The sequence below is a fragment of the Harpegnathos saltator genome, unplaced genomic scaffold (genome assembly GCF_003227715.2).
Source record: "Harpegnathos saltator strain DR-91 unplaced genomic scaffold, Hsal_v8.6 scaffold47, whole genome shotgun sequence".
Classification (NCBI taxonomy): Eukaryota; Metazoa; Arthropoda; class Insecta; order Hymenoptera; family Formicidae; genus Harpegnathos; species Harpegnathos saltator.
The window spans coordinates 1,844,050-1,869,685 of NW_020230283.1; the positions used below are offsets into that span (position 1 = coordinate 1,844,050).

The 25,636-nt window shown below is 54.6% G+C and overlaps 1 protein-coding gene across 3 annotated transcripts in view; it reads right to left on the reverse strand.

The window, feature by feature from the left end:
• The window catches only part of Rbp6 (RNA-binding protein 6), a 282,622-nt gene that overhangs the window by 107,191 nt on the left and 149,795 nt on the right, over nucleotides 1–25,636 (reverse strand). For all 3 annotated transcript variants that reach the window (XM_025302182.1, XM_025302181.1, XM_011147257.3), the window contains one exon: nucleotides 20,469–20,517. In XM_025302182.1, the coding sequence (XP_025157967.1) occupies nucleotides 20,469–20,517 (49 nt within the window). The remainder of the gene's footprint in view (nucleotides 1–20,468; nucleotides 20,518–25,636) is intronic.

Sequence of the window (25,636 nt, forward strand, 5' to 3'; positions counted from 1 at the left end):
GCGCGTTTCGATTTCGAATGAAACTTCACAACTGCACGCGCGCTCATCGCAACGTCTTCAAGCGCCGTTGTCGAGTCACTTTCGATCTTCGGCGGATCTCTCGATCGGCTATAGCGCCGCGTGCTCTTCAAGTAAATTCGAGTCGTAAAGATTCGCGACCGACCGTCAGGCTCTCCTTCGATATACAAGAGAGCAAGGAAACCCAATCCCCCCACGCGGCCGAGGATCTTAGCCACAGGGCGGTTTATTTCGCAGCGAAAACACCGGTCGGCGCGTCGAATCGCGCACGCGAGTGCGCGCCGCGCTGACTTTTGCCGAAATTACGCGCGATACCATTTGTATCCGAGCCGGGACGTCATCAGGGCAAATGGGATTATTCCATGTCCCCGGTGATTACGGCCACCCTTGGCCATGCCTTTTCGGGGAGACGTTGGTTCGTTTATTCGGCGTTATTGCGTCCCTCCTTCGCAGAAGACAGCGTTAAACTTTAATAACACGCAAATTCAGATGGGAGGACGATATCGCCGTGGCATCGTTTCGGTCATTCCGTTCTCGTTCGACGAATTTGGATACGCTACACTCCGCTCCGCGGCCCGCGCGCGCGCGCGAAATAATTAAGGGCGGGCGAACGGAAGGAAAACGGGGCGAGAGAGTGCGCTGGTGAAAAATCTGACGTAAGCAACGGCACTGTGTGGGGAAAAAGTCGCAGATGGTCGCGGATTTGACGCGTGATATTTCAGGACGAGAGGCGAGCTGTGTATCCCCCCCCCATAAATCTCGTGTTTTAGAATGCCCTAATTGCTATCGTAATTTCCGTCGTACGGTTAATTAAGCTCATATAGCAGGGACAGAGCAGGTTCGTGTCGGTAGGGCGCGCGTTCGCGCGAACGCGCCGCACCGGGGAATAATTAGACGCGTGCGTGACAAAGACCCTCTTCTGTTCGCTAAATGATCTTGATAAATATCGGCCGCGTGCGCCGGTTAAAAGTTGACGCTTGTCTGTCGTCACTTGTCGCGGATGCAATTTGACGGTGTGATGTACACTGCGCTGGAAAACCAAGAGAGAGAGAGAGAGAGAGACCAGCTCCGGCGATAAACGCCAACTTGCCCCGAGGCCGCCCCCTCCCCCCGCGTCGGCAGTTAATCCTCCGCGGAGACAATTATCTTAATTGTAACGGGCGCGCAAAAACAAAATCGCATTTTTCAGCGCGAGTTGTCGCGCTGCTAATGAGACAACAACGCGAGCGCGTGAGCGCGATTGTCGCGGTGAGAATGAAAAGCCGCAATTAGCGCGATAACAAAATCATATTTCTCCTCATCGGGGCCGCGCTACCATTATCATTGTTAATGAGGCAACAATGCGAATTTCCAGCGTGCGTGCAGGATGCGCTATTGTCGTCGTTAACGGACGGATATAACGCGCGGGGAATAATGAAAATACATACCGCGGCACGCGCAGACGCGTGCGGAGAAAGTCGGCCGCGCGCGGCGACGACGAGGACGACGGGGGGTTGGCGGCGGCGCAACCGTGATAATCCTCGAATTGCGATCGTTACGAAAACGCGTACAATCGCCGCGTTACCTCTCCCCGTGCGTCCCGTGCTGCCGCGGTCCGCGGTTGCTTTTTATTGCCGTCATTATAATCGCGTGCCGTGTCTCGTGTCGAGGAGCGGGCGCTCCGCTCTCTCCTCCGTCTGCAATTACTCGTTATTGGTCGTTGCATCGCGGAAAGCGCGCCGCCGTTCACTTAACCTGAACCTGAACATCGGCGAGGAGGAGGAGAAGAACGAAGAAGGTGGCGCGCGCTCGCTCGCGCTCGCGCTCGCGCCGCCACGACGAAGACAGGGCGCACTTGTAAACTTAATTACTCGCGAGAGCCAGCCTGCACTTGAGGGAGGCCATCAACCGGGGATGCGCAACGCGAGCCGACTGCTCGTAAAACTCGTAATCAAGCCTTATTAAAACCGTAGGGGGCGCGAAGAGCGGAGGAGGGAGGGGCCGCTGCAACTAGATTTAACCCTTTTAAGACTCTAGAGACATTATGCTTCAAAGAATGCTTAAATGCGAGGAGAGCAATGCTTTGCTAGGTGCACCGCGACGGCGAGGCGAGGCGAGGCGAGGCGAGCCTCGCTCGCCGCCGCCGCCGCTTGTGCAGTGTGAGGAAAATGTCGGGAATCGCGCGCGCGTTTTGTCCCGAAATCCACGGCGAGATCCACGTGGAGAAAATATCCCGTTATCCCGTCCCATCGCGTTGAATTGATCCCGGTAGGAACGATTTAACCTTTAAAGGCCACCATGGGTGAAATTTCATCTCACGCGAATTTTTCATCTCTAGGAAACATACTAGAGGAAACATAAATACACTGAAAACACTAATTTCGTAAGTATTTATTCGCACTATCAGCAGTGACAATATTACAATCAAACCGACCAGTTCTGGCATATACTTTGCTATAAATAATATGCTGCTATAACAATAATGAGAAAAATTAGCTTGGGATGATATTTGATGGTAACTTTTAAAGGTCAACTTGGATTAAGCGCGTCAATTTTGAGAGGGCCCGCGATATTTCGTTTGGTCATTCGATATAAATGTCACTACCGACCTGACGTTCCTCTGAAAAATAGCAGATTATTGCGCGGTGAATAATTTTGTCGAATCGCCGCGCTCGCGTGGGTTTCCTCGATCACGTAGCGTGTTCCAAGCGAGGATGAAATTTTTACATTCCTTCGGTGCGCGATACATCCCTCCCGTCCAAACAAGCGGAGAGAGCGACGCGCGTGCCGCTGTAATCCGCCGATTGTCTTCGCCAGCTAAACGTGACGTCATCCCCGTCGCGCTATAGGTGGTAGTATTGACTTAACCCCCTTTTAACTTCGTCCCCACTTCGCGGAGGAACCAGCCGATGGCACGCGCCCTACTTCCACGGATTTAATATCCACCCTCCTCGGCGAACGCAACTGCCCGAATCCGCAGCGCGGAGCTTCCTCCTTGCTTCTTCTTTTTCTCTTCCTTCTACATCGTCGACGCCGACGGCGGCGGCGGCGGCGTCGGCGTCGATGTCGCGAGGAACAAAACGCGAAACGCCGGCGCGGCAGCAGAGGTGGTGTGTTTTCGCGGACATTACGATCATCCACGGGGACTCGTAATCCTCGCGGCACTCCGCTTCGTTCGCTGTCGTCGTTTCACGAGACTATCGGCTCTCTCGCCGGCTCGTAAAACGGTATCGCGAGCGTAATTAAACCGTAACGCGTCCCGCACCTCGCGGTCTCGGTCTACCATCTCTCGAACGGACACTCGCGGCCGGCATCGGCCGTGGATGAGTATTAAGTGTTTAGTCGAAACCGATGCTTTACGGGCTCTCGTAAAACTCCTTCCGTCGGTAAACACCCCGCCGAAGCGTCCGGCGGCCGCGCGACAGCCGGGACACTCTCGGGTCGCTCGCGAGTCGCGAGAGCCCGCCGGAGAAGAGGGAGATCGGCAACTAGGTTAGGTTAGGGAGATCGGCGGAGTTAAGATGCGTCTGGGTAGTCCTTTAAACGGCCATTAAAGCGGGATGCTCGAGTTATACGGCCGTTTACGGTATCGCACGCCTACTTTCTGCCGCGTTAATGTCCTCCCCGCTGAAATATCGGATGAGTGCAAAAGTTGTGATGGCTGTCGCGATGGAAAAATGCGGACTGGGTAATCTTACTAGAAGCGATTTGTCCGTCCCAGCGAGTGATCGTTGAAAGCGCGGAGACTTTTTCCCAACGGTAATATTGTACATGCGCATATACTTGTAAGCCGCTGTACTAAAACTAGGTTAGTCACAGCGTCTTTGAGGAATCCAGGCAAACTTTCGCACTCAGCCGCTAGTTCGTCAGCTGCGCGTCGACGCGAACATTGTTCACCGCCATTGACTCGATGGGACTCCCGTCATCGCAGGTCGCGACGATGATCATTGACCGCGACCTCCCGGTTGAGAGAGAGAGAGAGAGAGAGAGAGAGCTTCGTCCGATGCTCGATACCAAGCCGCTTCCGATTGACCTTCTCTCGCAGAGAGTCGAATTCTTTCAGCGAGCTGTTGTTCGCTCCTCTCGGATTAACAACGATTGTTGTTTCAGTGGCGTTATTGTCGGAACGCGTACACACGCGATATTTGTACGTGATAATGTACTTCAATGTCCTACGTCACGCTCGGAACGTATCTGTCAATGGGGTAATAAGCGTGCGCGCGATCCCCCCTTTTTTTTCCTTTTTTCCTTTTTTTTTTCCCAAACGGAAGTAACGATTTTTCGCGCGTGTATTGACATTCGCGAACGCGAAAAAAAAAAACACGGGGAAAAGTCTCGTAACCGGCGAAAATGCGGAAATGCAATGTCGGCCTCGCGTCCGACGAATGTTGGAAATAACGAGCGATATTTGAAAAGCAACGCGATATGTGCATAAAAAATGGCGGAGCCAGAGAATCGACTGCGACGCGTAGACGGACGTCATAGCGCGCGGTACTTTGCGCTACGCGCAGCGCTGCAACAAATCCGGAATAATGACACATCTTTCTAACGAGTCGACGGTTTACGAAAATAGTAAAACTTGGCGTGCGCGCGCGCGCGGAGTAAATCTCGTCTTGCAGTAACAATGCGCTCTTTGTTAAATAGACTTGCGCGACTTCGATCATTTTCAACAACTTCTATTCATGCCCGGCCGGAATCAGGCAGGGGGACGGAGAAAGACAGAAGGAGGGAAGAAGGGACAGTGTGAGAGAGAAAGAGAAAGGTGAAGCGTGGGAGGAAAATCTTCAAAACTGCGAACACCTAACGATACGGCGGAACGTTCTGCCGAGTAGACCGGCCGAGAGTTTCAATGTTTCGAGTTGAAGGTTCCTCGTCGTCTCTCTTCTTCTCACTTGTCCCATTCACTGTTCGCTCACTCTTTCCCTTTCTTCCTCTCTCTCTCTCTCTCTCTCTCTTTCTCACGCTCGTTCGCTCGCTCGCTCGCTCACCCTCTCGCGCTCTCCAACCCCGCTTTTCTCTTCGTCCCTCTCGCTTCCACTCTCGTGCACCAGTCCGGTAATCCAGGAATAATGAACAGCCAGCTGTCACTCGCAATACCCGCCCTTCCAGCAAATACGACCCTCTACGAGTTTGCGCAACTTCTGGCCTGGCTGTTTTCCGCGAGGGAGTAAGAGAGACGGAGAAAGTGGGGGAAAGAGACAGAGAGAGAGAGAGAGAGAGAGAGAGAGAGAAAGAGAGAGAAAGATAGAGGGAAAACGAGAAAAAGGACTCGGGCGAGCGGAGAGAGAGAGAGAGAGAGAGAGAGAGAGAGAGAGAGCTATACCTGAAAAAAAAATGCTGACTCGACGCATTACACATGCGGAAATATGATTTGCCCGGTGCAGGCAAGGTGAGGAGGAGGGAAGGCGAGGGTCCGATCGCGCGCCGGTTATTCCATCACGATGATGATTTACACTCTACTCGACGAGAGTTGTTCGACATCGCAATCGCGCGCGCGCGCGCGCGCGCGGAGGTTTCCGCGAGCCTCCTCGTTAATTATGCGCAAGGATCGATACGGCGGTAGGACAAATGCGAATAATAAATCACTCGCGAATCCGGCTTAGCCATATGTAGCGCGCGCGCGCGCGCGCTTGGCAATTCGGTAATAAATGGAAATAGCATGCGTAGTTGCGGGGGAGGGGGAGAGGGAAGGGGAGGAGGGGCCAACGCCGTAGCGGCCCGAGGTACTATTGCAAAATATCAAGTATCGGGAAAATCCAATCCCGCGAGTATGGAGTCCCATAAGCTGGAAATGATTGAGCGGCCGTCGTATATTGCTTTCATCCGGGCCGAGGACGCGCGCAGGCACAGACAGATAGGCGCACTGTTCGCGGAACTATTCGCTGGAGACTCGCGGCGTAATGAAACGATGACGCGCGCTGTAAAATGATGACGAAAGATGTGACACTCTCGCCGGGGATAATGGGATCGCGGGAGGCATTATGAGCGGCTGCGGCGGCGCGAGCGAGCGAGCGAGCGAGCGAGCGAGCGCGCGTCGTCTCCCCTTTCGCGAGGACCGGAATCGATTTTTCGCTAATGAAGATTTGATTCGACTTGTTCGGAACAGTGCTTAGTCAACATTTCGGTTGATACACGAATGAAACTTCTATTAACGTACAGCCCACTTAGAGTCGACCGAAGATTAATGTCTCATTACCCATTACCCAGCGCATTATCGTCGAAGGTATTCGTCGCGATCCGGGCGTTTTCATTTGTATCAATTTGCCGCATTCTTGGCGCGCGAACGTGCCAACAGCTCGCGGAAAATCGCGGCTCTTCATTTCCGACGGCCCCGACGACGCTTTTGGGCAGAATCCGCCTCCATTCCCCTGCCCTTCCACCGCCGCGCGGGACGCTCGCTCGCTCGCTCGCTCGGTCGGTTGGTCGGTCAGTGGTTCAGTGAATTAGTAGTAGTAGTAATAGATCTACTTGGAACAATAGATAAATCTCGTCGGCCGATCGGCACACACACTATACACACACACACACACACACATACAGGCACACACACGCACAAGAAGCACAAACACACGTTAGAGCGCGGCGGAATTTGTTCCGCTCCGGATTCGCGGAGTTAAGCGAATTACGCCGGGATAACTACATGTCGAAAAGAGCCGGTAATTATTTCAGCGGAAGAACCAATCGGACGAAAAGCGAGATAAATCATGCGGCGTCGCGAGCGAAAGGGCTCGATGCGCAACGACAAAAAGGCCGCGCGAGCGCGCGCGGCGGTCTACGCGCGCACACGGCGGGGGTGGACGCGTTCCGCTTGTTTACCCTCCACACTGCCGCGCCCCCTTGCCTCGCGCGGCCCCTTTTTCATTCGCTGCCGCGGTCGCTTCGATATATCCCGACGACGGATGACTCTGCCCTTTCTGCGCTTGACACAGATGCGCGGCCGGCACACTTTTAATTCTCTTTTAATCCGCCGGTTATTGCTACTCCCGTCTCTCTCCCTCCCTCCCTCTCTCTCTCTCTCTCTCTCTCTCTCTGGCGCGCCGCGCCTCGCCGCGCCTCACCCCGGCTCTCGCCATTCATCTTCCCTGTATTTCGAACACTCGACTCCGCGTATGACTCCGCGAGGGATGAATAATGGCCGGCGCTAGGCGAGCGCCGTCGCATAATAGAGTCATCGGTCGCTACGGCGGTTGCTACAGGTGCTCTCTCTTTCTTTCTCTCTCTCTCTCCCTCTCTCTCTCTCTCTCTCTCTCTCTCTCTCTCCCTCTCTCGTTTTCGCCTTTGCTCTCTTATTCGCGATATACGTCCCGGCGAGTATTGTCCGTCTCGTGTCGCATATTACGACGAGGCATTCAAAAGCCTTCGACCCAGATAGAGAGAGAACACCCCGAAGCCACGTGTCCCCCCTGCCGCCGTCCATCCCCTCTCGCTGTCGCGAATGTCGGCAGCTAAGCTAAGAAGAATGACGGTTGCGCTCCCGTGTAGAAGAGACTTCGCGCCGACACTTTGCTCGTCAGTCATTGGAACTTAAGGGATTGAACGGAGGCTCGCTGGGACAAATAGGTCCGGGCAGGGGGGAGGCGGCAGGGCGAGGGCGGGAGGAAGGAGAGGCTTCGATTAATTTCAAGCCGGCAGTCGACTTTGATTAGTTTACGCGCGAGACACGAAGAGGTGGCTTCGCAACAACAGCGGGAGGACGAAATTTCGCAACTATGGGGGTGCACGCGGGGGAGGGAGGCTGAAATTCTCCCGTGTCCCTGCGATAATGATTGACTTAGGCGCCGCATCACCGGGCAGGATTCGCGGTGTTCGTTCGTTCATTAGAAGGCCGCGACGCAAAATGTCGCATCGCGATTTTACGATCGTTGTTCGCGAGCGCGCAAACGGATACCTCGAGAGCAGTCATATTTCGGAGAGTGGGAGGAAGGAAGGAAAGCGCTGCGACACGCTCTTTTGCAAGGAAAATCGATCGCCCGTGCTCGCGCCGAAGGAAGAATCTGCGCGGGGCAGAAAACACGCGCGATTCCCCAGCGTGCGATAATCAGCGATCTGCATTTCGGTTCCCTCCGCCCCGCGCGCGCGGTATATTAAACGCGTTGCGTGCGACATGGTCGCGTGCAACCCACCCCTTGGAACAGCCAGCAGGGACGAAGCTATAGGCTGATTCACACGTTTGACATGGCGAGGCGTTTAAATGCGAAATGCGATCGGTCAAGTACGCCAATCATCGCTGCAGCGCTCGAGAGAATTCACATTTCGCTGGCCGTCTCGTTGGAGTATTATCAGCGATGAGATAGGCCAGAGAGCGAAAGAGAGAGAGGGAGCGAGGCGGAGGAGAAAGAGAGAGGAGAAAAGTAGACATAGAGAAGGCACACAGAATTAACATTTAATTAAAAACCCGCGGTGCGAGTCTGGCATTCGGAAAAGAAAAGAGAGAGAGAGAGAGAGAGTCGAGCGACTCGCGGATTCGCTATTCTTGGTTCAACCGGCCGGAAGCGCTAATAAATATGTAGTCGATTAAACACGGTCGCGCAAACAAATTATTTTCATCGGCTTACATCACGCGCGCGCGCACGTGTCGTTATTTTTGCGAAATACACAAAGTGCGCCATTTAAATTTAATTACGTGCGATAAAAATCCGCATAATTCGATTATATCACGATCCTTCCGTTCCGACTGAATAAATAATATTTTCCCGCCGCGGCCGCGAGATACGCCGATTGTAACGGAAGCGCGCGCGCGCGCAGCGAGCGACGAATTAATTTGAGGAAAAAGGCGCGCGCGGCGAGAATCGCTGCAGGGGAAAATTCCGCTCGCGCGAATTCCGGATATCGGCATGCAAAGTTTGCGCTGCTACGTAGAGAGTGCGCGTTACCCACATATACGCACGCACGCACGCATGCACGCACGCACGCACGCATGCACGCACGCACGGCTCGGCTCCTGCATGAATGGATGAGCCGATGAACAACGGTAAAAGAATTTATTTATCGGATCACGGGCACGAGTTCGCGCGCGGCCGACTTCTCAATCTTCGTCGATGTGCGTCTATTTTCGCCGTGTCGATCGTTACGTTCGGTATTCCGCGCGTCCTCAGTCTCTCTTTCTCACCCGCTTTCTCTCTCTCTCTCTCTGTCTCTCTCTTTCTTTCTCTCTCTCTCTCTCTCTCTCTCTCTCGTCCTCGCCGCGGCTGTCTCGAACGAGAATAAATCGCACTTTGTCGCGAGTGCGCGACCGGATAATACCGTGACGTTATTTATATTTATGGAAGGCGTTTTGGTATACGGGGAGATAAACCACTCGCGCCGCGGAATATCGCGGAATAATACGACGACGTCTCTCAGCTTAAGACGGACTTATCGTAGGTGCGCCAAATGTCGTCGCGTCGCTCGTTTTTCGCGGAACTTCCGATTTTCCCAGTTGGCAAGCGCGTTAGTCCTTCGGGGCCCGGTGGTTTCGCCCACGCGGACCACTCTATTGAAATTCTTTTTTCGACCCAGACTATTACACTCTCTCGCGTCACGAGGACTTCAGACAGATCGGAATCGCGCGCGCGCGCGAGCACTTGTGATAAAAGCGGCCGGACGTCAAAGCGCGCAGAAAGGCTTTTGGATCGCCCGCAATAAGTACACTCACTTTTATTAACCAGACAGGCGCATCGCATGCGCTCGCTCTGAGGTCGCCACGTTGGTCGACTGCGTGAAAATATTCTTCCGCGAGATAATGAGGATATCTCTCGAGATATTCGCGTCTTCGCGCTTTGGCGAGTCAGGGCAATAGGGAGTGCTCAACCCTCTCCTCGTCTGCGCATCGCACATGCGAATACATTTTCTCGGCGTCCATCGATAAAATAATTGTCATCGTTTATTAGAACGATCATTTGCGAGAAGTGAGTTTTCGTTCGGGAATATTGCTTTTATATTTAAAGTGTCAGAAAGCGAGAGAGGATTGCGACTGTTCGTTAAACACTAGAGTCGTTCAGCATATTAATTATTTAATAGATCTCCACGGTCGAGTGCAAATCGCGCCGGCATTTACGCTAATCGCTCGAAAGTGTTCCAGCTTTGATTCCCTCCTTTGATCGATCACTCGCGGATATCGGGAATCGTTGCAAATTTATTTCGTTGCATCGGATATTAGTTGTGGCTCTTAAATTAGCTATCGGGGAAACGTTCGGGGGGATGAGTTGGGGCGCGGGAGGAAAGGGAATGCAAACGCGAACGACATTCCCCGATAACGACGGCTTCGTCGACGCGCGGAAATCCCGACGTAGGTGCGCCGGAAGCGCACTCGCGCTCTCGCAACCGCGGTGTCCCGGAGATTAATGAATATTCATTGTTTCGTAACTCAAACTTGACGAGAGACGCATCCCAGCGACGACGCGGGCCTGGAATGCGACGTTGCGCGACGTGCGACATCGCATTTCTCCCGTCTCTCCCTCGTTCTCTTCTCTCTCTCTCTCTCCCCCCTCTCTCTCTCTCTCTCTCTCCCCCTCTCTCTCTCTCTCTCTCTCTCCCCCTTTCTCTTCCTCTCTTCGAGAATTGTTAAGAAACACGCAAGCCGGAATACTTTAAGCGAAATATCACAACAACGTGCTGTCGTGACGTTTCTGCCGCGGGAATTTTTACAAAATTAATGTCACGGTCTCCCGCGATAAATGCGCGCGGAGACAAAATGTCGCGGATGAGTAATAGGAGGGAGATCGCGCGTTCTACCCTGTGTTATTCGCGAAAAAAAGGATCGCGATGTTCCGCGGCGGTGCAACGTTTGAAATTAATATACAAAAGAACACATATGGAGCGTGTTACTTTGAAGTCACGGAGGGATAACCCGGCGGCTCCCACCCACCCCTGCAAGCGCGTTTCTACCCACTTTGATAATGTACAGCCGCGTTTTGCCCGTCGATCATCCTCTTTCCGTTCGAGCGCTCGCTTCGTGCAAGCCGCGCCAGGGAGCTGCAGCTCGAAATGCATGCATCTGGAACGACCGCGCCTCGAGGGTGCGCGAGGTTGCAGGGGAAGAGAAAGGTAGTGTGTGAGAGAGAGAGAGAGAGAGAGAGAGAGAGAGAGAGAGAGAGAGAGAGAGAGAGAGAGAGAGAGAGAGAGAGAGAGAGAGAGAGAGAGAGAGAGAGAGAGAGAGAGAGAGAGAGCGAGAGCGAGAGAACGAAAGAGAAAGAGTGAGCTACATAGGGAGGGAGAGAGAGAGAGAGAGAGACAGACAGAGAAAGAGGAAAGAGAGATGCGCGTGATGCGAGACGACAGCGTCGTCGTCGACGATGACGACGACGACGACGACGACGACTACGACGACGACGACGACGACGACGACTCGAGAGAGCCATTTACGTTTGAATTTTAAATTCTCCCCTACGGACGAAAGATTCTCCGATGACAGAGTTTAGAGAACACAAGGGGGCGGCGGGGTTTGCGGGGGCTCGGTGAAGGTAGGACACCCCTAAGCGAGAGGGATTAAGCTCGTCGAAGCACGAACGAGTCGAAGGGGTCAAGTTGTCTCGGATGAGATCAGCATTTTGAAGACTAGCGTACGCAGACGAGGCGGAAGAGGCAGGTCAGGCGAGGTATAGAGCGAAGAGCGAGGGGGTTGGCGGGTAGGGCGGGTGTGACACTTCGCATGCTTCACGCCTGGACGAAGCGCCCGGTTGGTTCACTCGTCTTCTTCCTGTTGCTGCGAGATATCGCGATCCGCCGGCAATCTCGAAAGACGAACTCTCGCCTTCTTCTTCTCAACGGGCAATTACTCCTCTCGCGTTCGCCGCTTTGTACAGAGCTTCGTGCGATAAGAAAGTCTTATCTTGACAAACGGTTTGTATATACGAGAGGGAGTAGCCGAGATCCTCTCGTTGTCGTTGTCATCGTCGTCGTCGTCGTCGTCATCGTTGTCGTCGTCGTCGTCGTCGGCCGGGATTGCCTCAAACTTCGCGATGTTGTTCTTTGACAAATGTCGAGGCGGGGAGTTTAGTCAAATTAAACTCCGTAGAACAGACATACATACGCACACAACACGGCATTTTATTTAGTTTCCAGCGAGAGAGTTCTCTTTATTTCCGCGGGATCTTAATTAAGGATTTAGCCGTGTCGTGCGCGCCGCGCTGCTCTCGGTGCGAGTGAAAGGTAAAAATTCCAAAGAAAATCAGTCTTACGTGTTGTGCCCGGCAAGTATTTCGAGACTCCGAGATATTTAGTAAATTGTTTCTCCTCCTTCTCTCGTTGCCTTCCACCTCCTCTCCTCCCTCTCTCTCTCTCTCTCTCTCTCTCTCTCTCACCCCCGCTTCTCCCTACGTTCTCGCAATCTCGTTCTTCGTTTCCTCCTTCGTGAAAGCGCGTCAACAGCGAGGTCGGTTCTCGACTCAAAACGGATCTACGAAATCGCCAGGCCCAATTCAATCGCGCGCGAAAGCCGGGCCGTTGCGCGCGCGCGCGGGTGAGGGCCGCAAGGAGACGGCAGAAGGAAAACGCCGGCGGAATGGCGGCAAACGAGCGCGGGGACGGAAAGCGCTTCCTCGTCCACGGAATCCGGGATTATCCGCGAAACGAAGCGGATTCGATAATAAGTATGTGCGTCTATACGAGACCATTGTGCGCCGCGTTGGAAATCGACCCGCGCGGCGCGGCGCCGGAGAGGAACACGCGAGAGAGGAGGGGGCAGGAGGAGAGGAAATGAAAGGAAACCGCTGAGCTGCATATCGATGCGTCCAATCGAGCGCGACTCGAGCGTTGATTCGAGCGGGAGCGCGGGATTAATGGGAGGGTAAATAAAAAAGGCGGAAAATCATGTCGCGAGGTGGGGAGGAGGGGGGGGAGATAGGGAGAGTCGGGAAAGCGCGCGATCTCGCGATAACAGCGGCGCAATTGGCGCTGCAGAGAAAGCCGCGACCGGCCGGCCGGGCGTTTATTCGAGGATCTGGGATTGTCGGAATAGGAGGGGCATCGATCGCCCGTGATGATCGTCGGCATTAATAATTTGCCGTAACCTTTCTCGATCAGCCGCTTCTTCGAGTCACGACGCATTCCGCTTCTCTGTTTCATCTCAATTTTATCCCCCGCGGTGCCATACATATTTGATAAAGCTCACTAGGCGCGCGAGCGCGTGTCGCCGCGCGCATCGCGATAAATCGTCGTTTCAGACAAGACGATCTGATCTCATGTTTCGAAAAGTAGCGACGGAAGCGGGCATTAAAATGGAGAGAGAGAGAGAGAGAGAGGGGCGGCCGGAGAAAGGACGGGAGAGAGGGAGGAAGCACAGCGTGCGGTAGCTTGTGTTCTGTCTACGACACTCTTTAAGATATACAACAGGTATCATTTTACGAGACGCCCGGTGTAAAATTCCAACCGCAGACACGCGAGGACGGGGAAAGGCGCGGGAGGCTGAGGAGGAGGAGGGGGGGGGGAAGAGGGGAATCGCGAGCGCGCTCGGGAGTGAGAAACGACGAAAATGGTCGATGTATCGAAATCGGTGGAAATTTCCTCGCGAATGTGGCAGCCTCGAGAGCGAAGTACCGCCGCCGCGTCGCTCGGCATGGGCTGGCAAGTTGTTTAAGCGGCGGAGGGCTGACTGTGAATGAGGGGCGCAGGGGAGAGACGTGGCGAAAGAGCAGGGTCGAAGATGAAGCGCGGTTGCGGGCAGAAGCAAAGTACCGGGAACGTGCGCGTTTCAATATTTTAGAGTCTCCGTCGTTGTCGTCGACGACGACGAAGATCCTCCAGTCGGAGTGTAGCGCCGTAATGCAGGTGACAATTGGAGCGTGTCGATGCCGCCACGCCCCGAGATTCCTATAATGGAATGGATAGAACGTCCTTCCCTCTATCCTCCGCCGGCTTCCTTCTGCTTTGCTCTTACACCGAGATTCACCCGCAGAATTTTACGCGCCGGCCGCGCGGCGGAACCGTACCGGAAAATCGCTCGCCGTCGCCCCCCTCCCCTCTCCCCTTCTGCCACCGATAAAGATCAGCGAGCATGTTCTTAACCCTTTCAGCGCGCGGCAGTTCGCCGTGGCCCAAGACTGACGAGCAATCCCACGCCGCGTCGAACTCGAAGAATCGAATGACGCCGCGCGATCGGCTTTTCATCCGGACGATAATGGCTGCGCGATGTTAATGCCGGCGTCGTTGCCGAAGAAGAGACGGCGCCGCTGACGGTTGTTTCTTTCTCTTAATTTTAACGATGTAATTAGTCGCAAAATTTTACCACGCGAGTGTGTAGCTAATAGACAACAAAAAATCTTAGATTATGCGTATTCGAATAGAGTCGCGCGAGGGAGAGTAAATGGAATCGTCGACGGGGATAACCAAGTGGGACGCGCGATATATTTCGATCGGAGCGAGGGAGAGAGAGATGGCGAGAGAGATTGCCGAATTCACGAGAAATCGGTAGTTCCGGTAATATCAGGATGAGAGAAGAGAGAGAGAGAGAGAGAGAGAGAGAGAGAGAGAGAGAGAGAGAGAGAGAGAGAGAGAGAGAGAGAGAGAGAGAGAGAGAGAGAGGAGTTGTGTGATAAAACCGGCTCGCCCTCGAGACCGATGGCGCATTCGAGGCGCACTCCGCCGCCGCCGTCGGCGGCAGCGTCGGTCCATGCTTGCGCGCACGTTTGTGATCCTTAACGTAAGTTGGCCGACCCAGAACCATCCATCGTTCAGAAGTTTCCAGGCCGCGGCTGGACGAGTTCCCTCCTCCGCGCGAACTTTTCGAAGCTCGCAGCGACGCGCGAAACCTTACTCTCCGATATCTCGGAGGCACTCGACGCCATCGTTGGCCGTTCCCGAAAGACGCCGCCATCGGAGTTTCCTCGCGCGGCTGAAACCCGCTCGAGAGGAAAGAAAAAGGATCCCCCCGTCGTGGAATTTCGCCGCAAGAATCGCGACGCGACGCGACGCGACGCACCTTGTCCTTCGCTCCTCCTGCGTCGAGATTGCGCGCTGATTTCGCGCGCGTTTCGCTACGATCGAATCGGAATCTATTATCTAGGCTAAGGAACTTGCTCGGCTGAGCTGTGTAGCTTTCCAATGTCGCGGGAGACTCGACAGACGCGCAAATTCGACTCGGTGCGGCGGAATTTGGCGCGGCGTCCAGCGGCGAAATCGGCGCGCGATCGCTGAGCGACCGAATCGCGAATACTTCGATATCGCTCGCGATAGAGACGAAATTCCCCGGTCTGGCGGAACTCTCTCTCTCTCTCTCTCTCTCTGTCGGATGTATTATTAACAACTTTATTAATCACCGACGAAGACGGGGAATACATCTCCGCGGCAGCGGCGTGCCGCTGCGTGTCTGCGATGCAGACACCGAGCTCTCGGCGCGCGCTCAGCGCTTTGTAATAACCGAGCGTTCTTCCGCGGATACTGCAAAATTGTAATTCGCCGCTCGGGAAGTTAAGCACGCGCGTTATTACGCGCGTATTCCGCCCTCTAATCAGGAAGCGCGACGGAACTTCCGTCGAGAGATCAATCCAGAGCTCTTCCGCGCGAACGGCCGCGCCAGCACGCTCGTGAACGGCGCGCGGCGTGATCTTGGAACTTCTCGTGTACGTACGTACGTCCCACCTCCTGCCTGCCATCTCTACCCTCTAACCCGACGACGACCCGAGAAGACGGAGTGTTAGAAACGGGGCGGTGGGGAAACTATCTCGGACCGGTCCGGAACTTTCCGCGGAGGCGCAGCAACTATTCCGAGCGGAGCCGAGGCGAATTCATACGCACCGAACTTGCTCAGGTTCGCCGCGCGCGTGCCAGAGCGAGTCGCTCTTGCTTCTCGCGCTGCTGAGAAACGCGCGACGGCTGGGAGAAAGAGAACAAGGAAGACGGAGAGAGAGAGAGAGAGAGAGAGAGAGAGAGAGAGGGAGAGCGCGCGAGACAGAGGCTGATAGGTAGACGGACAGAGAAACAGACAGACAGACAAACAGACAGAGACGGCGACTGGGGGGGTGTGGTGAAGCGGAGTGGTGAAAGGGGGCGCACAGGAGAGAGAGAGCCCACTGGCTGAGTTCCGGACCGTCTGATGCCGGATTACATCAAACTGGCATAACACACATCCGCCACGGCTAGCTGACTGGCGAACTTGCCGCTCTCGAGACTTCGCCCGGAGATTCTCCCCGCTCGTTGGAGAGGAAAGCCGGCCGGGGTAATTGCATCTATCCGAGCATGCCGTCAGAGACGGCAGATTGCGGACTTGGCCAACTTCGGACCACGACGATGCCGAGACCCGTTCGCTGTTTCTCTCCTCCTTGGCGCACCTCGCCACCACCCTTGGCCGCGCCCCCCACCCAGCTCGGTTCACCCCCGCCGAACGTCACGACGGTCGGGGATCACGTCGGCGTGTATAATCGGGCTTGCAGCCGTGATTCTTATGCTAATTCCCGGCGAAATGAAGAAAGCCGCTCGTTAGCCGCGCGAGAGCAGCTCGCTGATTGCGTGGCGCGACTATCGGCGTCGATTGTCGAAGGGTGTCGGCGACCCTCTCACCCTGACGTCAGCAGCGCGACGAGCCGTGTCCGGATAAGATCCTCTTCCGGCTGATGGATCAGGAAGGGTGAGAGACGAGAAGAAAGAAAAGGAGAAAATTGGGCGTGCAGGTTATCGCGTTTCGCGACCACGCGATTTGCCGTAGTCGTCACGCGTTGACGTCGAGCTTTGCTTTCACAGCGGGAACGCCGCGCCGGCCGGCTGGATATTTCTCTCGGACAAGTAAGCCCGCTCGGAGAAGTAGTTACGAGGGCTGTAGTAGGCCGGCTGGCTCCGAGCCTGCCGCTCCTTCAGAACCCCGGCAGGCGAAAGTTAGGGGTCAAACGACGGGGCGACGGTCGCAACGGCGATTGTGCGATCAATCGACCGTTTCGCTTCGCGGAAGGACAGTCTTTCCGAAGGACAGTCTTCGTGTCCGGGGGTCTATAGCTTCTACTTCGCGGAAGACATTCCGATTTCCATAAGCGACGTCCGGCGGAGACGTTTAAACGACGCCAGACCAAACGCGGGTAATCCACCGTCAAAGCGCACGCGAGCAGACGATCCAATAAACGATCGACAGTGCGGAGCATCCCTTTGACGTGTGTTCATACATGGCTAGGCGAATCCTCCTTTTGGGGGGGGGGGGACCGTCGCCGGCTGATGGGCGAAGCGACTTGTCGTCCGACAAGTAAGGAACACACACACGCACACACACACACATACACGCGCGCGCGCCAAGTGTACAGGTGCACGATGCACGCACACTCATACCATACACACGCAGTCGACCGCGTCGGAGCAATCGAGAAGAACACACACGCACACGAACACACACACACACTCACACCCACGTACGAGCTGCCTCCCTGAGCAATGTGGTCGCAATTTACGAGCACTCCGCGTGCACACCCACGATCGCAAGACGTCACGAGCGCGCGCACACACACACACACACACACACACGTCCACGTGACGTGCACAAACACACGCGCGCCGCGGACTCGTTCTCCTTACCACCCCCTCACCGACGTAGACTTTGCGGCGCGGAGTAGGAGCCTGCGGAGGGAAAATCCTTTGGCCAGCGAAGCTTGGATAATCGCGCTCCCAGCTATAGTCGCGCCTCTCACCGTCGCGGTAAGGGCGCCGCTGGGGGAGGTGGAGAAGAGGGTGGTGGCGGGCGCGGTGGAGGAAGACGGGACGGGAGGAGGAAGGGGGAGGGCGAAAGCTCGCTTTGCTGCAATAGCAGCCTGCCCATCCACGTGGAAATCATAGCTCGCTGCGGGAGCCATCGGGACTCGAAATTGTCCGGAAACGCTTGCCGGGCTGTTCTCGGCGGAGTCTTCTTTTCTCTCCCTCTCCCTCCTTCCCTTGAAAAGATAGAAAGAGGGGCAGGGAGAGAGCGAGAGAGAGAGAGAGAGAGAGAGAGAGAGAGAGAGAGAGAGAGAGAAAGAGTGAGTGAGTGAGTGAGAGAGGGTGAGACGACTGCCTGCCGGCTGCCTCTTCGGGGATTTGGGCGTAAAGAGACCTCCCGGAAGATTGCCCGAGGATCTCTTTGTAATTCGATGGCGACATTCGAGAAGAGACGCGGCGCGTCGATCGGACGCAGATCGAAATCGGGGCCGCGTTTAAGGAAATGTTACGAGTGTCGGGGCAGGAATTTGGGACTGCATAACCCTATCGGGAGAATGATCGTCGATATTGTTAAAGGAGCGCTGCGTCGTATCTTGTCGACGCGTTGTCGGATTTGCGAAACACGTTCGGCGCGATCGCGTCGCGGCGACGGGAACGGGCCGGAGGGAAGCTTCGATATAGGGAGGAAAATGGCGCGACAGTGAAGAAGAAAGTTGTCGCGCGCTGGTTTGACACTCGGAGCAGAGTGATCGGCGACGTTAGTCTGAACATTCGCGCGAGCTCGGTCGATGCTTTCTTTTCAGCGGCGTCTCGCGATTGTAGCCGCGCAGCCGGCGCTTGAAAGCTGCGGGGCGCGAGGGAGATGGTCGGGGGTCGTAAGGAAGACGTCTGCGAAACGTGTCCTGAAAAGCATGAAGATTTATACGCGCGTAGGTTCCCTCGATCGAGACGAGAGCGCGCGCGTGGCCGAGCAGCCGATCGGGAAATATCGAGTGCGCCGTAATAAATATCCCTCCGCGCGCGCGCGCGCGCGCGCGTGCGAGTACCCCGCCTGAAATTTCTCACGGTACGTCTAGCGCAGAATCCGAGAATGATCCCCTCAGGGGTCAGGGACCGGGCGCGAAAGTGCCATATCGCGGAATCTGCCGGCAAGCAGCAGCGCGCTGGTAGCAGCAGCGGCGACGGCGGCGGCGCCAGCAGCCGAGAAAGCTCGAGGTTTGAGGTTCGCAGACTCTAGTCGTACGGGGACGGTATTGGATGTCATCACGAGAGAGATTACGTGCGGCTTTGAAAGAGCCCCCTATCTCACTTCCACTTGCATTCACCCTTCTTCCCCCGCGCTCGCTATCCACTACCGTCGCCGTCAGCTACTCCTACACCACCTTACCCTGCCGTGTTCGCCCGATCTCGTGTGGCGCACCTTCGACGCATCGCTGTCCCTACCAACCTACCAGCCAGTCGCGCGACCCTCTTCGACAACTCAGCCGGGATAGAAGAGAGAGAGAGAGAGAGAGAGAGAGAGAGGGGGAGCCCCCTTCAGCAATGGCACTGAAGGGAGCCAGCTCTCATATCCCATTTGCCCCTATTTTTCATAAGCGATATTAGAATCTATCACCGAGGCCCGGGCAGGCGCGCTCGCCTTCGCTCCTCGAGGAGGGAAAGAGGGGAGAGGGAGGGGTGTGAGAGAGGCCAAGGTGGCGGGTATAGCGATAAAAAAGATAGAGAGACTCTCCCGATTATCGAAGGGGTGGGGTACCGCGATCGCTGACGATTATCGACCCTATTGAGGCAGCGACGTGAATGGATCCAGACTAGCGGGATCGGAAACCCCGGATATGCTCTCTCTCTCTCTTTCTCTCTCAACGACGATGACGACGCGAGGCGAGGCGAGGCGAGGCGAGGCGAGGCGAAGCGAGGCGCGACGCGGGGCGGGGCGAAGAAGGGCTTGAGAGTCGAGCTGCCCTATATATTATCCCAGCCGCGCGATATTTCATTCATCGCGACCTCTCGATCTCCTCCACCTTTCCTCCTCTCGTAGCCTCCAGTCGATTTTCAATTGGGCATGCGCTCCTCGCGCGATCTCGATAACGTTTCCATCCCGCTCCTCCTCCTCCTCTTTCTCATCCCTACGGTTAGCAAAGTGCCGCGGAAAAATTTCCCGAGCGCGCTCGCATCCTGTCTGGAATCGAGGGTCTTTAATCTCGCGATCATCTGCCGATTCTACATCGGGTTATCGCGGAAACGTCGAGGAACACGGGGCGCAAAGACAACGGGATCGAGACAAGGTGAGAGATGAGAGGTTCTCGCAGCGCGTCTCTCTCTCTCTCTCTCTCTCTCTCTCGGATTCCCTCCGATTTATGTTTCGTAAATACTGCACGGAGACGTTAAAAATGAGTTCTCGGCGCGCGGCTTGGAATCCCTCGAGATTTCCAAGGCAGTCGCGATGATGTTTTCAGCGGCGTCTGCGTCGTTTTTTCTCCCCTTTCCTCCTCTTTGTTCCCTCCGCAGTACGTGCGCGCGCGTGCACCTTGGTCACGTCGGTCGCGATAATTTCTCCTTTGCGGCTATCGATTCGCGGCTCGTGAATTCGCAAAATACCATTACGATTTGTATAGACAGCGCGAGCGCGCACCCCGAAATTTATGTTATTTATCTTTCCTCGTATTTGCCGCGGCTCGCGATTTACAGTGATTACTAATTATAGCCTCAACTCGGCTCGTTAATTACCCCGCCGGCGGAATAGCGACATTATTGACTCGTTAAACAGGATAGCTTCGGATATATTTCCGGGGGCGCGTTTGCATGCACGTCCAAGTTGCCGCGCGATTCTATGCCGGCGCGCGATTATCTGCGCGACGTTTTCGGAAATGCGAGCGCACACTTACCTCTATGCCTGTTGGTTTGCTTGTCGAACATCAGCATGGCATCCTCGATCTGAAATGCAAAGCGGAACACTTGGTCAGATCGAGAGGTATCGCTGCGTCAGAGCGAGGCGCGTAGATTTTCGGCTTTGATCCGCTCGGGGCTTCAAAGCTTCGCGCGAACGCGCGACATTTCTTCCTCCGGCGTAATTACGCCCGGGGCCTCTCGCGTCTCTCCATCTTCGCCGGCGAAATCAATCGCGGCGGCGGAAATTCTTTTCCGAATAATTCGCCCGTCGAAGCTTCTACGAGCGATTCGCGCTCGCGCGCCGATGATTGCACGATGATTATGGATGAATTATTAACCGCCTAGGTAGCCGGATTAATTATGTGGCTCTGGTATAATTATTAGATGACCCGATCGCAGCGGGTATCATCATAAATGAATAATGACGCTTCAGTTGGCAGGCCGACAATGCAAATGGCCGACTTCTCCGTCCACGTTAGAAGCCGATTTACCGCGCGCGCGCGCGTTAAAGTTTCACATTCCGCCGACATCATTTCCGCGCTCGGTGGAATCGATCGGCTGTCGAACGCGTGCAAACACATCGCGCGCGAGTACATCCGCTCGCGATCGAAGTGCAGCCGCGGGTGATTGATTTTTAAGCGGTGTTCCGCGCGCGCGCGCGCGCGCGGCGCCGGTCAAATGACGAATAAAATCCTCCTGTATCCTTACGAGAACTGCGTACGTGTCGTAAAGCACATCTGGCCAGAGATTTACGAGGCGTGTTGCTGCGAAAGGCGAAAGGGGGACGCTTGGGAGAGGGGGGTGGAGGGCGGAGGATAGCGGTGGACGGCTCGGTACGTTGTCGGTGGTTGAAGCGCGCGAGCGAAGCGCTCCGGAGAGGCGTAGGAAGAGCTAGTAGGATTTATGGGACAAGAGAAACAATAGGGATTACCCTTACCCCCTTCGTCGTTCCGCAAGTTCGCTCCTTCCTGCTCTGACTCTCTCTCTGTCTCTCTCTCTCTCTCTCTCTCTCTCTCTCTCTCTCTCTCTTCCTCTCCCTCTCTTTCCGCTCCCTCTCTTTCTCTATCTCTTTCCCTCTTTGCGCGGTGGAAGCTATCGATGGTCCGCGGCGTTAGAACAGCGCGCGCGATATTCTTTCCGTGACGTTTGAATAACCGCGCGAATTCTCACGTGTTCGGGACGGACACGCCTCGTCTATTTTTCATAAACACAATTCTCACTGCGTGAGAACGTAGCGCACACTCGGAGAAAAAAGTCAAGCGGGTCTAACAAGATCGAGATGCAAGGAGCGGAGACATGAAGGTACAATAATTTCGCAGCTACGATCGGGAAGATCCTCGGTGGTCGGCTTGACGCTAAATGCTAAATGCGCGCGCGGTAATGACAGTCTCTCGTCAGACGCTGTCCCGTTCTATCTTGTCGTCGGGCCTCGTAATAAAATTTTAATGAAATCCACGCGCTCACAATCCGCGCCGCGTCGCACCGCGCAGCGACGAGGAAGTCGCGGAAAAAATGCCGGGGGAATCGAGTGTCTTAGCTGACATTTGTCGCGACTTTTCTTCTCCGTGGGATGACACGCCCTTTGCGAAGGGGTCGACGACGACGATGACGACGACGGCGATAGAGGCGAAAGGGAGAATGAAGGGTCGGTAGTACGGGCTTTTAATGAAAACGCAAGAGGCGTCACGGCGTAAGACAAGATCGCGTCGGCGGACGGAGAAGCCTGCCGTGTCGTTGCTTATGCTTTTCTGTCTCCTCCTCTTACAAAGTGCATGTCCTTTTATTATTCCTTAATGTTGCAGCCTTTACTGCGGCCGTTGTACCGATGTATTTCCAGCGGTTGAATCACTCCATCTCTCTCTCTCTCTCTCTCTCTCTCTCTCCCCTTTCTCGTTTTATACCACGAATTCTCTCGCGTCGCTGTTTAGCGACTAGCACCGAAAAGATTTTGTCGTTTCGATCGTCGTTCTTTTATTTCGCGACTCTGTTAGCGTTTTAGCCTAAGGTGACGTCTCCAGGCGCGGATCTTGTCCTTGTCGTCTCGTAATCCCCTCCTTCGATCGGTAGTTTGTAAGCTCTTTGCTCTCTCGTTCAACATCGTATTTCATCTTGATCCCCGAGTCCCTATGGGCGAGAAATCTCTCTCTGTCTCTCTCTCTCTCTTTCTCTCTCTCTCTCTCTCTCTCTCTCTCTCTCTCTCTCTCTCTGTCTCTCTCTCTCTCTTTCTCTCTCTCTCTCTCTCTCTTTCCTGCTCGGGAAGGACACTTAGTTCCTCGCGAGCGAAATGCACGCTCGATGCTGCCGCGCATTCTGTTGCTGTCTCCCCTGCTCCCTTTCCGCGCTCTCTTGGGCGCGCGCGAGCCTTCGTAAAATGGCAATCGCGAATTCTCCTAATTATCTTGAATAATTATCACGGGTCGCAATGCAGTTTTGTGGGTTTCGCGTATATCGCTGCATTACAAGTATCTATTTCCTGTGATATGTAATATTCAGCGCGCGCGGCGCATTATGCATCCACGTATTTACTTCATTAAAAATACATTGCCCGGATGTTCAATATTGATTCTATATAAATTAATATAATTATTGTATGGTGCATTACCAGTGACATCGAGCACGAGAGATAACCGTATATTGCACAAAATGCTTGTTATTTGTTGCACCCTCTGCTCGCCCGCGAGTTGATTTTACGCTCTATGAATATCTCTTTCCTTCCCGTCGATCTCTCGCTCGCGCTCTCTCTCTCTCTCTCTCTCTCTCTCTCTCTGATAAAAATGGCGATTCAACTTTCACGTGTCCTCGGACGCGACACGGTGCGGCCGGAGATAAAGATAAAGCGACAAGCGCGACCGACGGGCGGAATTGCTCGTCGACTGCATTAATCGGGAATCGCGCAAACGCAAGGAAGATACGCGCGCACTTTTTTCTCTATGACGGTCTACTTTCAACAAGTGGAATCAGCACTCCGACTTTCGAGGGGAGAATAATTGGGTCCGTCGAGGATGGGAATCCTTGTTTGCACGCAGATTGAAATTCCGAGGACGCGCATCCGCGTAACTTTAAGGAAATAGCGATAACAGGAGGATGTAACGCGAAGCGGACCTTGTAACTTCGATCAAACTTCTTCCCTTTGCGTGAGCCCGGAAAATACGAAGTACGGAAAGGTTATCGCGGAAAAGGGCGCGCGGCCAGGGGCGGGGATGGGGAAAGAGAACGAGGAGAACGACTACGACTACGGAGAGCGCGACGAGAGAAGGAGGCGCCGCCCGTGAGGCAAGAAGGAACAGGGGGAACGGGAGGAGAGGGAGGAGAAGCGGATGGAAGACAGGAGGCGGCGGCGGCAGCGGCGGCGTCGTCCCCGAGGGGCAATCGAGTTCTGGTGAGTGGGCGAGACGTACCTTATTACAAGTTCGATTCCAGCAGTGTTACAGCTCTCGGTGGACCGAGCTGTAGATTGCTGTCTTACTGCCCTCGCCCTTTATATCGCGAGCCTCTCCCGTCCCGCCGCCCCGCTCCACTCGCGAGGGAAGGACCGCGTCATTTCCCTCGGCACCCCTCCGCCGGATTCGCATCGCCGCCGGGCCCGCGTTAGAGAGCTTCCCGTTTGACTGACTAATTCCAAGGGGTGCAAAAGTGGGCCAGCGGAACACCCTCCCCCCCCTTCGCTTTTCCGCTTTTCTGTTCCTCGCGCGTTCTCCGCGCCTTTCGACCCCCGTCAGATTCTCGACGTCGCGAATTCGTCTCCTCGTATTATCCGCAGGACCAAAGTCGACTCGAGTTTTTCTTTTCCCTCTCTCTCTCTCTCTCTCTCTCTCCCTTCCTCATTCTCTCTCGCTGTCTTTTGCGCCAGCTCCCCTGCGCAATTGCGCGCGATGTCAGAGCGCCCCGTGGATCTCATTCTCGTCGTCGTGCGAGAGCTCATTATAATTTCATTAGGTCGCGCCGTTGCGCCCGTCGCCACGCTCAGTCGCCAGCGGCGAAAGTGCATTGAGACCTCAATTGAGATTACATCGTAATCCTATTCATAGGTTAGTTCTAGGGTATCCTCCGGTCGAGTCTCAGCCGACAAGCAATACGTTGCCGTTGCGTGGAAGATGGAGTGGATTGTTAAGCTTGCCGTGTACCGCGCGAACATTCAGAGCCGCGCTGTAATTTTCATATCACGCGTACGGAGTTGTGTCGGCCGAGCCGCATTGTCGCTTTATAATTACCTGCGCCCGGCGTTTCGATATTGTTCCGGCTGTGTAGAGAAGGACAGGTTCGACCATAAGTCCTTCGAACGCACGACGCGCGTCTACGACGGACGCGAGTCAGCTTCGCGTTGCAAGGTACCTGCTGATTTTAAATCGCCGTCCATGCCCCCGTTGAATGTCGAGGAAGAGGCGAGAGGATATATTTACTCATGGACGCGCGCATGAATTATTATTGCATCCCGTAATCCGTTTTATTGGCGCTCCATTGTGAAATAACAGAACCGCCGGTGCGCTTGGCTCGTATTTCCGACGCGCAATTACACGCGATAAAGAGCTAGCCAAAATAACGCGCTGAAAATTCTCATTTTTCCGCGCTAATGATCGTTATTAACGAGCATTATCGAGAAGGAAATGCCAGCTGCTGACCCCTTTCGCGATAAAATAGCCGCGCGAATAAAAGTAAAATCGTTGCGAAACACCGAGAATCGCGCGAAATTCAAATGCGCGCGCGAGAGATATGTCGCTCCGGCGCATAAATATTATCCTTCCCGTCCCCTCTCGCGGGGAATATTTTTAGGCTTTTATTTCCCTCGAAAATATTGTAAGGAGCGTTAAAAACAAAAAAAATATGCATATGTGTGTGTGTGTGTGTGCACATACATAAGCACACACACACACACACACGGCGCGCGCGCACACCCGCCGCGCCGTTGCCAATAATGCCGCTCGGCAAACTTTACAGTCTCTATTTGCAATTCATCTGTTGATTTTATCTTGCGTTCCATTGGATTTCGCTCCGCCGCTAACATTTTCCGATTTGCCTTTACATTTCACGGTAATCCCTTGGGGACGCGCAGTAAAAAATTGTCCGTTAAATATTTATATTAAGGAGGGGGCCGTTCGAAAAAGAGAAAGAGAGAGAGAGAGAGAGAGAGAGAGAGAGAGAGAATAAGCGAAGACAACGATCGCGA